Source organism: Grammomys surdaster, unplaced genomic scaffold (assembly GCF_004785775.1).
Source record: "Grammomys surdaster isolate TR1022 unplaced genomic scaffold, NIH_TR_1.0 126278, whole genome shotgun sequence".
Taxonomy (NCBI): domain Eukaryota; kingdom Metazoa; phylum Chordata; class Mammalia; order Rodentia; family Muridae; genus Grammomys; species Grammomys surdaster.
Genome location: NW_021621078.1, coordinates 8,724,121 through 8,738,864, shown reverse-complemented (window position 1 = coordinate 8,738,864; position 14,744 = coordinate 8,724,121). Strand labels below are relative to the sequence as shown.

The 14,744-nt window shown below is 39.9% G+C and overlaps 1 protein-coding gene across 1 annotated transcript; it reads left to right on the top strand.

Moving 5' to 3' along the window:
- Positions 1-13,599: 13,599 nt before the first annotated feature.
- On the top strand, positions 13,600-14,541 carry LOC114613884 (olfactory receptor 1468-like). Its single transcript, XM_028759322.1, has one exon. The coding sequence runs from the start codon at positions 13,600-13,602 to the stop codon at positions 14,539-14,541; it is 942 nt and encodes a 313-aa protein (XP_028615155.1).
- The last annotated feature ends 203 nt before the right edge of the window (positions 14,542-14,744 follow it).

Here is a 14,744-nt window from a genome sequence, read left to right as displayed (position 1 = left end):
GAGATGAGGCCTTCACTGTTTTTTGGGAAGAAAACATCTGAAAAACTCTGTATGTGTGTTTTCAGTAGATATGTCTTTCCTTAATATCACCAGATAACTTTAAAATATAAAAATTATTAATGAAGATGAATTAAACATTTTAGGTGGGATACCTCAACTGTTGGTATTTCTGCCAGTCTTTTGTTTCATTTGTCAGATTTAAGGCATAGTGATACTTATTGAAATCGGAATATTCCATAAATCCAAAGAAACCATACCATATAAACATATAAATGTGCATAGAGGAAAGGATTATTAGTGAGGGAGACAGACAAAGAGTAAATTAAGGTTCATTTTCATAAATTGGCTTTCTGGACTAGAGAGAGTGAGCAATACAGGCTCTGTAAATCAGGAAATTGAGCCAATATGCAAGGTGGTCCTGGAACTACAGGCTTGAAACTGAAGGTACTCAGCAGCAGGCACTTCTCTTTTTGGGTGACTGTAGATTTTTCTCTTAATACCTCAATGTCTGTATGAAAGTCCACCAAGTAATTTGAGTCACTCAGAATGGACTGAGGTAAACGTTAACCAAATTGAAAATTGTGTAGAAAACTAATATAGGGCAAAGACAAGTTGACACATTAAATTAAAAAGCACTTGGGACATGCATATTGGAAAAGACGCTTACAAAATGAGAAGGTAGAAATATTTCTACACTTTATAAAATTTCCACCTTATACTGAGCATACTGATACCAAATAAAATCACATGGAATGAAGTATGAAAATGGTTAGGTTATCATTTGAATTGATAACATGAGTATCATACATGAAGCTCTAGTCTAAGGTCAGATTCCTACTTGAAGCCTACTTCCTTGTCCTTGGCCAATGTCAGTTTCTTGTCAAGCAGCCCCAAAGGCTCTCCACCTTTTTTTAATTCATCATTTCATTATTCATTTATTTCATTAACAAGACTGAGTCTGTCTTAGGTCGTTCTGACAAGAATGCTTTCCTTACCCATCATGGAATAGGCATTATCAAAGGCAATACACTTTTATCTTAGGTTGGTAAGGCTCTGTGCAGAATCTTACCCATCCTTGACTTGTCAACCTGTTAATTTAATAACTCTGTCCATTTTCAGGTTTAAGCCTTGTACTTTGGTGGCCAAGAAGTTGATGTTGTTAAAGATAAGCTTTAATACAATGGGCAGGAATAAAAGTATTCCCAGGACAAAAAGGGCTAGCCTGATCAAGCAATATATGCCATTACTGAGGTTTGTCCACAGTGGAAATACTGATCTCAGGCCATGTATAATTTTATTGGCATTATCTGCAACATCAAAGATCAACAGAGCAGCATTCTTTAAATTCATAATCTCACTACGCAAAGTTAAAACACCCAGAGAGGTGTTAGGATTATACCAAATATCCTACAGGTGTCTTTAAACTTTTTTCTAATTATAATGGCAGTCATTGTGAATTTCAAAAGTAACACTACTCCAATGATATTTGTCATAACACTTGGGATTGCTCCTAACTCTTGAACCCTGAACCTCCTTCAGATAATTTGAATAGGTTATAGAGCATCATTCGTTGTTCCAGGTACCTATATAAATCCTTTTGTATACTCAATACATTAGCAACATTTTTTTTTGCTAGATGGTTAACAGAAATAGTTGTCTTAACTTCTTGTGTCAATGCTATTGCAGAAGCAGTGGTACTAGCAATTAATGAAATTAAAGCTGTTATGCCAGCAATAATCAAGCCTGCTACCCTCTTGCTTCTGCTTAAAGCCAAACTCACTTCTTCCAGCACTTTCAAGCTTTTTTCAGAGAATCAAGGTTTTCTAATACTCAGGGCAGTGAGACAAAAGCTGGCTGACAGACCCACGTAACAGACATGCCAGGTTTCAACACACTAACATAATAGGAAGTTATACAGTCAATGCAACTTACAATAAATGCTGTAGAAGAGACCATACCAATTTTAGCTTGACAATTAAAAGAGCCTTAAAACATGCACTAACCATTGTTTGAAATCCAGATCCTGTCCCAACATTATCTCTTGCTATCCTAACATCATAGGGAGCTACAGTTAGCTTCCAAATATGTCTCTGACAAAGTCCAGATCCAGTCTTCCAAAAGTAAACTGTTATTTCCCATATTGGATTGATTTCTAGACCAGTACATGATTGAGTCCTAATAGCTGGGCAAAATATTTTTCATACAACATATTTGAGTTATTATATCCCTCTAACTCCTCTCAGATCCTCCCAACACATTCAACTCCATGCCTTCTTTTGCTCATTAGATAGCAAATAGGCAAGTTTTTTAAAAAAAGGAAAACCAAAGAAAAAGTACAAGTAGTACATATAGATATACAACAACATAAAATCAGAAGACACAAGGTATAAGGAAAATACTAATGAGGTTTAAAAAAACACCCAGACCAAAAACATTTATTTTCTCCAAAAAGTACTATTAGTTTTTCTTTCAGTTGGCCATCTACTGCTCAACATAGGTATAGAGACTGTACTTATTATAGTTTATATATGTAGTGAACTCCATTGGAGAAAACTAATTTTTCCTTTGTGAGAGGTTTTCAATTGGAGGTAGCTTCTAGGTTAGGAACAGGTGATCATTACAGCGAAAATTCAAGTCTCAGCCTGAGAGGATGTCAGCATTAATTGTAAGGGCATTAATTGGCAAAGAATGTGATCCTATAACTTGGGATGGGGATGTGTGAGAGGACCCTATTGAAGCTGAGAACTGTGAATCTTTGGATTCTCAAAGTAAGTAACCTCAGCCCCAACCCCTTAAAGTAATGACTCTTTCACATGAGTTTGATAAACCAGAAGTGACTTTCTCTGGAGAAAATGCCAGGCAAGACATTACTGATGTTCCTTAAGGCCCATCAATAGTCTCTTCTATACCTATAACCAGACTTGAAGCAAAGCAGGCCCCTAAAGTGAAGGTAGAAAGCATAGTCCATGAGGAAATGTGCTACAATACTAAGGAGCTTAATGTGTTTGCTAATTAATTCAAGCAGAAGTCTGGGAAATATGTGTGGGAATGGATTTTAAGGGTGTGGGATAACGGTGGAAGGAATATAAAACTAGATCAGGTTGAGTTTATTGACATGGGCCCTTTTAGTGGAGATTCTAGGTTTAATATGGAAGCCTGCACAGTTAAATAAAAAGGCATCAGAAGTTTGTTTGAATAGTTGGCTGAAGCATTTAAAACAATGGCCTACTGAAAAGGAGTTGGAGATGCCTGATATCCCTTGGCTTAGTGTTGATGAAGGGATTTTAGGGCTGAGGGAAATTGCAATGCTAGAATGGATATGTTGTGTATAACCTAATCCTCCATGATGGGAAGGTCCAGAGAATATGCCCTTCACAAATCCTATAAGATGTAAACTGGTAAGAGGGGCACCAGCACATTTGAAGTGTTTTGTTCTTGCCTTTTCCTTGTGCAGGATCTTAGGCTTGGAGATGCTGCTGCTCAATTGGATGAATTAAATGCAATGGGTTTAATTGAGCCCCAAGGTACAAGGGCAAATTGGCAGCATTGAATCTCAGAGACAAGGTGATCATAGTTATTATAATGGACATTGTAGACAAAACAGTGTTTATAATGACCTAGTCAGTAATGGTCAACACAGGAGAGGTGAAATTTATAATAGCCTGACTCATATGGACCTTTGGTGGAGGCAGCCTGACCCAGGAGACTGATGGTCTGTCCTTGGGTTCCCATACCCCACTGGGAGGCGTGGAAGAACAGAGACTCAGGGGCATACAGGGCTGGCCTGCAGCTGAGAGAAACGGGGTGGGGGGAGCCCTGATAGCACCCCATGGGCTGAGACTCTTTGTTACTGGGACTCACTTGGCTGGGTTATCGCTGACTAACCACTCACTTGGCTGGGTCGATGGGTCAGCTAGCTTGCTTAAATTGGTGGCCTCTGCATTGGGAATGTAGAGAGGTCCTTGGCCAGAGATTAGGCAGCTGCCGCTGCAGTGGTGGCAATAACAGCTCATTAGTTAGAGGTCTTCTCCATGGTTCCCCATGGCAGGGCCCCAAAGACACGAGGAAGTCCATGGTTTTAAAGGATTTATTGTCATGGTGAATGGTAGATGAATCTGGCTGCACCCCTCCCCCCGAAACTCAGGGCAGACCTGAGTTAAGTAGGGAGGAAGGAGGGAGGAGGGTCTGAGAAGGAATACTTAATTGGCTATGCCCTCTGGCCTTCAGGTAACTCATTAGTATGTAAATCCCTTGAGGCCCTGAGGCCTATAATCATGCCCTATACCTGTGGAAGGGTTGGTAGGGGCATTGCCCTATGTGACTGAAAGGTAAAATGGAGGTCTTGGCCACGTGTCAGGAGCCTGGGATCTGGGAGTGAGGCCGAACACCTGCTGTTGTCCCATTAGGGTCCAGGGTTCAAGGTTTGTGCTCGACCAGGAACCAAGCTATCCTTTCATGGTCCCACATACTTGAGCAAATTTTAACAAATCTCCTGGTACCTGGTATGCAGCTATTGATCTAGCAAATGCCTTCTTCTCAGTACCTGTCCATAAGGACCACCAGAAGCAATTTGTTTTCAATTAGCAGGACCAACAGTATACCTTTACAGTTTTACCTCAAGGATATATTAACTTTCCTTCCCTGTGCCATAACATAGTTAGAAGGGATCTTGATTGTCTCTTCCACAAAATATCACATTGGTGCACTATATTGATGACATTATACTTATTGGTCCAAGTGAGCAGGAAATAGCAACCACTTTGGATTCATTGGTAACACATATGCATATCAGAGGATGGGAAATAAATCCAACCAAACTTCAAGGATCATCTACCTTAGTAAAATTCTTAGGAATCCAGTGATGTGGGACATGCAGAGATTTTCCTTCTTAGGTGAAAGATAAATTAATGCACCTGGCACCTCCCACCACCAAGAAAGGAGTACAATGTTTAGTGAGTCTGTTTGCATTCTAGAGACAGTACATTCCTCACTTGGGTGTGTTACTCAGGCCCATTCACCAAGTGACTCAAAAAGCTGCTAGCTTTGTGTGGGGCCTGGAACAGAAGAAGGCTCTTCAACAGGTCCAGGCTGCTGTGCAGGCTGCTCTACTACTTGGATCCTGCAGACCTGATGATACTTGAAGTATCAGTGACAGATAGAGATGCTGTTTGGAGCCTATGACAGGCCCCTGTAGGTGAATCACAGAAGAGACCTTTGGGATTTTGGAGCAAAGCTCTACCATCATCTGCAGACTATTCTCCCTTTGAAAAACAGCTCTTGGGCTGCTATTGGGCCTTAGTGGAAACTGTACATTTGACAATAGGACACCAAGATACCATGGAACCTGAACCTCCCATCATGATCTGAGTGTTATCAGACCCTCCAAGTCATAAAGTAGGACATGCACAGCAGCATTCTATTATCCCATGTAAGTGGTATATACGTGATGGGGCCCAAGCATGTCCTGAAGGCACAAGCAAGTTATGTGAAGTTGCTCAACTGCCTTTGGTTTCTCCTCCTGTTACAATGCCATCTGCTGCCAAACATGTACCTATAGCCTCATGGGGTGTTTCCTATTATCAGCTGACTGAAGAAGAGGAGACTAGGACCTGGTTTACTAATGGCTCTGCACTTTATGCAAGCACCACCCAGAAGTGGACAGCTGCAGCATTCCAATCCCTTTCCAGGACAACCCTGAAAGATCCAGGTGAAGGAAAATCTTCACAGTGGGCAGTACACATGGTACTACAGTTTGTTTGGAAGAAGAAATGGTCAGATGCACAACTGTTCACTGACTCATGGGCTGTAGCCAATGGATTGGCTGGATGGTCAGGGACTTGGAAAGATCACACGATTGGAAAATTGGTGAGAAAGACATCTGAGGAAGAAGTATGTGGATAGATCTCTCCAAATGGGCAAGGGATGTAAAGATATTCATGTTCCATGTAAATACTCTCCAAAAGGTGGCTTCAGCTGAAGAGGAGTTCAATAATCAAGTAGATAAGATGACTCATTCTATGGATCATCAGTCTCTTTCCCTAGCCATCCCTGTCATTGCTCAATGGGCACATGAGCAAAGTGACCATGGTGGCTGAGCTGGGGGTTATGCTTGGGCTCAACAACACAGACTTACACTCACCAAGGTTGACCTGGCTACAGCTGCTGCTAAATGCCATATCTGTCAACAGAAGAGACCAACACTGAGCCCCAGATATGGCACCATTCCTCGATGTGACCAGCCAGCAACCTGATGGCAGGTTGACAACATTGAACCACTTCCTCGTGGAAAGGACAAAATTTTTTTCTTACCAAAGTAGATTCTTATTCTGGTTATGAATTTCCTTTCCTGCACATAATGCTTCTGCCAAAACCACCATCCATAAACTTACAGAATGCCTTATACATCATCATGGTATTCCACATAGTATTGCTTCTGATCAAGGAACTCATTTCACAGCCAGAGAAGTGTGACAGTGGGCCCACAATCATGGACTCCACTAGTCTTACCGTGTTCCCCACCATCCTGAATCACTTGGTCTGATAGAAAGATAGAATGGCCTTTTGAAGACACAGTTACAATGCCAATTAGTTGGCAGCAACCTGGAAGACTGGGGTGGAGTCCTTCAGAAGGCGGTATATGCTTTGAATCCGCATCCAGTATATTGTACAATTTCCCCCATAGCCAGGATCCATGGGTCCAGGAATCAAGGGGTGGAAAAGGGAATAAATAGTTCCACTCCGTATCACTCCTAGTGACCCTCTAGGAAAATTTGTGCTTCATGTCCCCACAACCCTAGGTTCTGCTAGCCTAGTTTTGGTTCTAGAGAGGGACTTGCTCCTACAAAGAGCCACATAAAATATTCCATTGAACTGGAACCTCAGACATCCCCTGTCATTTAGGCTTCTAATGCCCTTAAACCAATAGGGTAAGACAGAAATAATGGTGTAAGGGGGGTTATAGATCCAGATTACCATGGGGAAATAGGATTGCCTCTCCACAATGGAAGTAAGAAGGATTCTGCCTGGAGTACAAGAGATCTGTTAGGGTGCCTCTTAGTACTATCATACCCTGTGATTAAAGTCAATGGGAAACTATAACATCCTAATCCAAGCAGGATGACAAAGAGCACAGACATATCAGGAATGAAGGCATGGGTCACTTCTCCATGAAAAGAGCCAAGATCTGATGAGGTGCTTCCAGAGGGTGGAGGAAATACAGAATGGGTAGTAGAGGAAGGTAATTATAAATATCATCTAAAGCCATATGACCAGTTATAGAAATGAAGATTATAAAGTAGTATGAATGCTTATGTTTTATTTTTAAAAACACATTTGTATAGATATTTGTGCTTTCTTCCAATTTCTTTAATACCAATTGGCATTTAAGTTGATATACTAAAAGAATGCTCCAAAGGGGCATTGACTTATTCTAAATTTACAAATGAGTTTGTGATTATACAAGCAATAGTTATATCATGTTAGCCACATTTATGACCTGGGTATTGTTTCATTTAGACATGAGATATTATTTGTGTCAAGTTGACAAGGGGTGGATTGTAATGACTATTCCTAGTTGTCAACTTGACCATATATGAAATGAACTACAATCCAGAATTGGAGGGCACATCTGTGATCCAGATCTTGAGGCTGAAAAACACAAGTTTCTGACCTGGATTTTGGCATGGAGATCTTGAGGAATAGTTGCCATGAAAAACTTAGGCCCGGGCCAGTAAATAAACAACTTTGAGGCACATAATATCTCTAATGTCAAGATCAGCCTGGGAAAAAGCAAGTCCCAGATCCAGGTGTGGTAGTACATGCCTTTAATCTGGGCCACACCTTCTGCTTGAGGCCTACATAAAGACATTGGAAGAAGGAAGATTCACTCTTTTTCAACTGCTTCCACTCACATGCCAGCACGTCTGTTGGGACCTACTTCTACAGAAGATCAGCTTAAACAACTAGTTTCATGGGACTGAGCAATACTGGATTCTTAAACTTCTCATCAACAGCAGCCCATTGTTGGGCTAGTTGGACTACAGACTGTAAGTCATCACAATAAATTTCCTCAATATAGAGAGACATTCCATAAGTTCAGTGACTCTGAGAACCCTGACTAATACATAGGGTAAAACTAAATATTACTGGTCATATTCAGTCATCATCACTGATGATGAGAAGGTCTTTCCTGTAGCAGACAGGATTAGATGCAGAGACCCACATCCAGACAATAAAGAGAAAGTCCTTTAAACACAAAGCTCTAAATGGAATGCTTCCACCTAATCCCTCTCCTCAGAGATGATGGAACTCCAAAGAAAAAAAGGCAGAAAAAGAGTAAGAGCTAAAGGGGATGGAGAACACAAGAACAAGGCCCTTTGAATCAAAGAAGCAATGCTTATATGAACTCGCAGAGATTGAAGCAACAAGCATGTGGAGATTACAGATCTGCACCAGGTCCTCCATGTATATGTTTTAACTTGAGCTTAGTATTTGTATGGGATTCCAGAGTCTCTGGGTCTTTGATTCTTGTGCCTGTACTCGAGGCCCTTTACCTTCTGTTGGGTTCCCTATTCTAGCACTGATGTGAAGGTTTTTGTTTTATCATATTATATTGGATTTAGTCAAGCAAATAAATAAAAAACAATCAAATAGTGGTAAGTTACTCACACAACTTTTGTGCCACTTCTAAACCAGCATACCATGTAGACATTGTTGTAGACCAAAGGGTTTATAGCTGGGTTAGTGTTTACCTTTTTGTTCCAGTACTGTACAGAATACCTTCTAGTACCAGGAAAATATTCAGTAGGTGTAAAGGCTCTTGTTTGGCACCAATTTGTCTCTCCATGAGATATCTTGGTGCTGTTTTCAACAATAGAAAACTGCCTTCAATTTGTAAAGAAACTTCCAGTGCCCTGAATATGTTACATCTAATCAAGGAATTGTTCGAAGGGGCACCATGGAAACCTGCAAACAACCCAGGATACTGGCAAAGCTGTTAGTAGCTCTTTACAAATTGATCCTACAGACATAAAGTATTCCTATTATTGTGAAAAAATATCCATATACAGAAATAGCACCCTAGTCCACCTCTCTCACTCTCTAAATTAGTTCTCTCAAGAAGGACAACAGAACTTACAACTTGCATAAGTGTTAGGAAAATTTCCTATGACATCTTTCTCTGTGATCCAGATAGGTCTCAGTGCAAAAATGGAAAGTATTCAGAAAGATGCTGTCAAGTTCACCTGACTAAAGTGTACAGCTGGTCCTGCTGCTGTGGCTAAAATAATTTAGAGACAGAGGACAGACAGTAGTATACAACATGAGCATAGTTCCCAAGTGTGTGCGCTTCTGCTGGGGAATGTGTACACCACTTGTCAGTTCTTCACTTCTGTGACTAAAGAGCTAAAATAAGCTACTTTAGAAAAGAAAGGGCTATTCTAATCATTGTTTCAGAAGTTTCTGTCCTGGGCCACTTGGTTTAACATTCCTGATTTCACATTGAAGCTATACATCAATAGAAGGATATGGGAAGAAACAACTGTTCAACTCATGATAACCAGGAAAAACACACACACACACACAGAGAGAGAGAGAGAGAGAGAGAGAGAGAGAGACAGAGAGAGAGACAGAGAGAGACAGAGAGAGAGATAGAGAGACAGAGAGAGAGAGGCAGAGAGAGAGACAGAGAGACAGAGAGACAGAGACAGAGAGGATGACAGTGCAGCAACAGAAACAAGTACACTCTTCAAAAATATGTTTGTGATCTACCTACTCCAAACATGTGCTTCATCTTAGTTTCTCCAATTTCTCCATAATGATATCATATTGTGATTCATCACTGGATGGATCTATTGACTGGGTCAGGGTTGTAAAAATACCATCATGCCTGCAAAGTCCTCTGAGCACTACATTTGGAGCAAAACCTTACACATGAGTTTGAAGAAACATATCACAATCAATGCATAATACTTTATAAAATATTACACAAAAAGCACGGTTGTCAGTCTGTGTGGGATAAATGATACTCATCAATAGAAGTCTTGAATTTTATGCACAACTAGAATAGAGATTTGGACGTATAATACTGGATAATTTAGAGTTACCAGACATTATTTTCATGCAAATGTTAGTGCAGCCTATAATCCAATGATTATAAGACCAATAAATATGTAGATTTCTCTGGAATGAAATTTTTCAACATAACATTATATAAAGCATCTCTTCAGCATCATAACCAGATGATGAGAGCCAAGTGCCATAGGCACTGAGAGCAGAAGTTAGTATATTTTCTATAGACCCATGAACAATGTTAGAAATATGATGATGGGACAGAGGGCTGTAAAGTTTCACCTGGAAAGGTAACAAGCCACAGACTTTTAAAGTATATTTACCTGAAAATTAATTGAACATGATTTGAAGGAGTTATTTTTTTCTTATTTATTGACATATATAGAAAACTGGCTCATGTATTACTGATATTTGTTAGTAGCATGTGTATCTCTCCTAGGGCCTATTTACAGCAAGTTAGGTTGGATAGAGAATGGGTAATCTGGGAATCTCTTCAAAAGCATGTGATTCTCATAATATGCTGCCACAAAATCTGAAGGATTCTAGGTTCAATTATCATATTTTAATATATTTTAAATCATGCAGATTATTGTGCTTAAATGCTTTAGGAATCTTCCAAATGCAGCTTTAACATTCCACAAAATATGTTCTAGGAATGAAAGATACCTATCAACCACCAATGATATCAATGACTCCACATCCACCTATGAGTTCCATTCCATTACCACCTTCCCATAAATGGAGCCACATGTCATCAGGGCTGGATCACTCACAGTTGTAATACTCTTAATTGTTCCAGAATGGATCTGGCTAATTAATGTGTCTTTAGTGAGTTATTCCAGGATCTGGACCCCGGAGAGCAAGTTCCCTCAGGCCCAGGGCTGGGTACTGTGGAAGACATAAGCAGGGATAATACACAGATTATGGACATAGAAACATTACTTCACAGTTCTGCAATTAATACAAGAATAGGATCTCAAGCTGGGGTCTCCGAGTCACTTGAATACATCCTGGTGAGTTGGGAAGGATGGTCGAGTTTTCCCAGATTGTATGATATTCTTTAGTGTGGAATTTTAGATTTGATATTTCTCTATTCAATAACTCTCTGACTTTCAAGATTTCCTACCTTCTACAAGCATGTTGACTACTGTTTTCCAGATATGTTTTGATGATAATATTCACCTATATCACTACACATTACATTCTTACCAGACTCTGTCACTTCATTGTAACAATTGTAACAATTGTAGCTCTGTAATCTGTACAGCTTTTATGCAGTAGTTCTTAATTTTTTATTATAAAGTTATCTGAAGAAATTTGAAAAATAATGGATTGATGTCCTATCATTCAATTTTTCTGAAGAAACTAATGACCTATAGTTTCATATTAGAAATGGAACTTCAATTTTTCTAAAGAAACTGATACTCTGTCAATTAAAATGTAGCTAAGCCCATTTAAAACAGCAATGCCCTTTCTTCGGATGTGAATTTAAAATTAAATATTTTAATCGAAGGTAAATCAACATTTTAATAAATATCCTGGTGAGTTTTCACTCACATTACATTTTCAGGCACCATCTTATGTAGTTCTTGGGTTAACTGCAGCCAGGGAGCTGGGATTCCCATGGCTCTAGGAAACATGAAGCTGCGTACTTCACGCAGCGTTTGCACATTAACTTTCTCATGTGTGATTCCTAGTCATGCTCAACACCAGAAATGTTATCTTGTCAGATAGATGGGAAGCAAACTTCTGACAAACTGTCTCTGAGTTTTCAGTAGACATTTTCTTTCCCTTAATGTCAGCAGAGAACTGTGAAATATAAAACTTGTTAATGAAGATGAATTAATCATTTTAAGAGAAAGATATAAGCAGTCTGTCTTTCTGCAAGTCTTTATGTTTCTTTTGTCAGATTTAATCTATAGTGAGTTTTGTTGAAATCAGGTTGTCTCAGTAGAAAATGATTGTAAGAGAGAGAAAGTATAAATTAAGGTCAATTTTTAATAAATCAAATCTCTGGATTATGATCTGGCCAATCTGAAAACTGTATGTGGACTGATATCCAGGACAGACCTGGAAGCTATGGTCTTGAAACTAAAGGCACTCTAACAGCCAGAGTCTTTTCTTCCTTGGGAGACTGCAGATTATTCATCAATGCTTTCAGTTGTGTATATGAACACATCACATTATGCCAGGTAATTGACTCACTCAGTGCACTGGGGTAAATGTTAACCCAATTGCACAGTGTGTGCAACACTGATAGAAAGACCAAGCAGAGATAACACGTAAAATTAATGAGAACATGGGGCACGAATGTTGGAGAAGGAGCACATACAAGACTAGCATAGAAGTATTTCCACACTTGCTAAAACTGCCACCATATTTTTTTCTTAGGATACTGATATCAATGACATCACATGATTGAATTATAAAGATATGCAGAGAATCATTTGATTTGGTAACATGAGTAAGTTTCAAGCGTATGATATGTGTTCATGATATGTACACAAATTATGACAGAATGTCAAAATTAGGAGTGAAGAACTAACCTGAGAAATTCTTGTCAGGGAAGGATTAACAGTGGTAGATATTCTAATTTCATAGAGCATTGACATCTTTGAAAAAGATGTAACTGGATTTTCTAGTGCAAAATGCAGCTAATAACATTAATGATATATTGGGTAAATGCAGTCAACAAGCAGAATGTCCCTGCAGCAGGTCAAAGGCAGACATGCCTTTCCAGAACGGAGTTTACAATCTGCTGGGAGTCAGTTATAAGAAGCTGACTGAAGCGTTGAGTGCTGGAGGGTGAGTTCCAGACACAGTGGGGAAAAGCTAGTAGTTCTCACCTACTCTAGGCAGATATGAGATTTATCTTAGCAATATAAGAGGAAAGGAGAGGAGAGGAGAGGAGAGGAGAGGAGAGGAGAGGAGAGGAGAGGAGAGGAGAGGAGATAAAAATCCAACCTGAGTCTTAAATTGTAATCTAAACCAATCAACTACATGAAGTTCTCATTGCTGAATATTTTTTTTTTTTTTTGGTTTTTCAATACAGGGTTTCTCTGTATAGCCCTGGATGTCCTGGAACTCACTCTGTAAACCAGGTTGGCCTCGAACACAGAAATCCACCTGCCTCTGCCTCCCAAGTGCTGGGATTAAAGGCGTGCACCACCACTGCCCGGCTAGACTTATAATTATAAAATAAGGCAACCTTCACTGAGGCCTAAGGAACATTGAGATGCAAGAAACTGACAAATCATAATCAATGAGGCCACATAACAGACTAAGAAATAAGAGAAAAGATAATACATTTTGTATCTCAGAACACAGTAGAATTTAAAGGATGAAATATTGAAACACATATAAGAAACCAAGGAATTTGTTGTTATAGAAATTCCAGCTATTGGAAATACAGTCAGAGATAATATGATAAATATAAAATTATGATAAAGTATTTGTCTTCCATATATGTTCACTTTTATTATATATTTACAGGTAGCCTACTATTACCCTTACAGATATTACAAAAAGATTATGCCTAGAAACAACCAGACTGTCATCTCTCAGTTCCTCCTCCTGGGCCTGCCCATCCCCGCAGAGCACCAGCACCTGTTCTACGCCCTGTTCCTGGCCATGTACCTCACCACCGTCCTGGGGAACCTCATCATCATCATCCTCATTCGACTGGACTCCCATCTCCACACACCCATGTACTTGTTTCTCAGCAACTTGTCCTTCTCTGATCTCTGCTTTTCCTCTGTCACAATGCCCAAGTTGCTGCAGAACATGCAGAGCCAGGACACATCCATCCCCTATGCAGGCTGCCTGGCACAAATGTACTTCTTTTTGTTTTTTGGAGATCTTGAGAGTTTCCTCCTTGTAGCCATGGCCTATGACCGCTATGTGGCCATCTGCTTCCCTCTTCATTACACCAGTATCATGAGTACCAAGCTCTGTGTGAGTCTGGTGCTGCTGTCCTGGGTGCTGACAACATCCCATGCCATGTTGCACACTTTGCTCTTAACTAGGTTGTCTTTCTGTGAAAACAATGTGATCCCTCATTTTTTCTGTGATCTGTCTGCTCTCCTGAAGCTGGCCTGCTCTGATATTCACATTAATGAGTTGGTGATATTGATCATAGGAGGGCTTGTTGTTATACTTCCATTTCTACTCATCATAGTGTCTTATGCACGCATTGTGTCCTCCATCCTCAAGGTCCCTTCAACTCGAGGCATCTACAAGGTCTTCTCCACTTGTGGTTCTCACCTGTCTGTGGTGTCACTGTTCTATGGGACAATTATTGGTCTCTATTTATGTCCATCAGCTAATAACTCTACTCTGAAGGACACTGTCATGTCTATGATGTACACAGTGGTGACTCCCATGCTGAACCCCTTCATCTACAGCCTGAGGAACAGAGACATGAAGGCAGCCCTAAAAAGAGTATTTCAAAAGAAAACTATCTTCAGACTGTAACTACATTTCAGATGGTTTTATAGAGTAATCAAGTAATATAAAAATGCTATACTCCTAAGAACAAATGCAGTTGCTGCTGCTTATCCTACTGGTGGTGGTGGTGCTGCTGCTGCTGCCACTCCTGCTGTTGTTGTTTGCTGCTTGTTGCTTGCTGGTTGCTGGTTGGACATATTCTGGGAAAGAGAACAAAATTGTTCCAAGGG

What these genes read in the sequence shown, in the direction of transcription:
- LOC114613884 (XM_028759322.1), top strand. Translation starts at nt 13,600, where the DNA reads ATGCCTAGAAACAACCAGACTGTCATCTCTCAGTTCCTCCTCCTGGGC.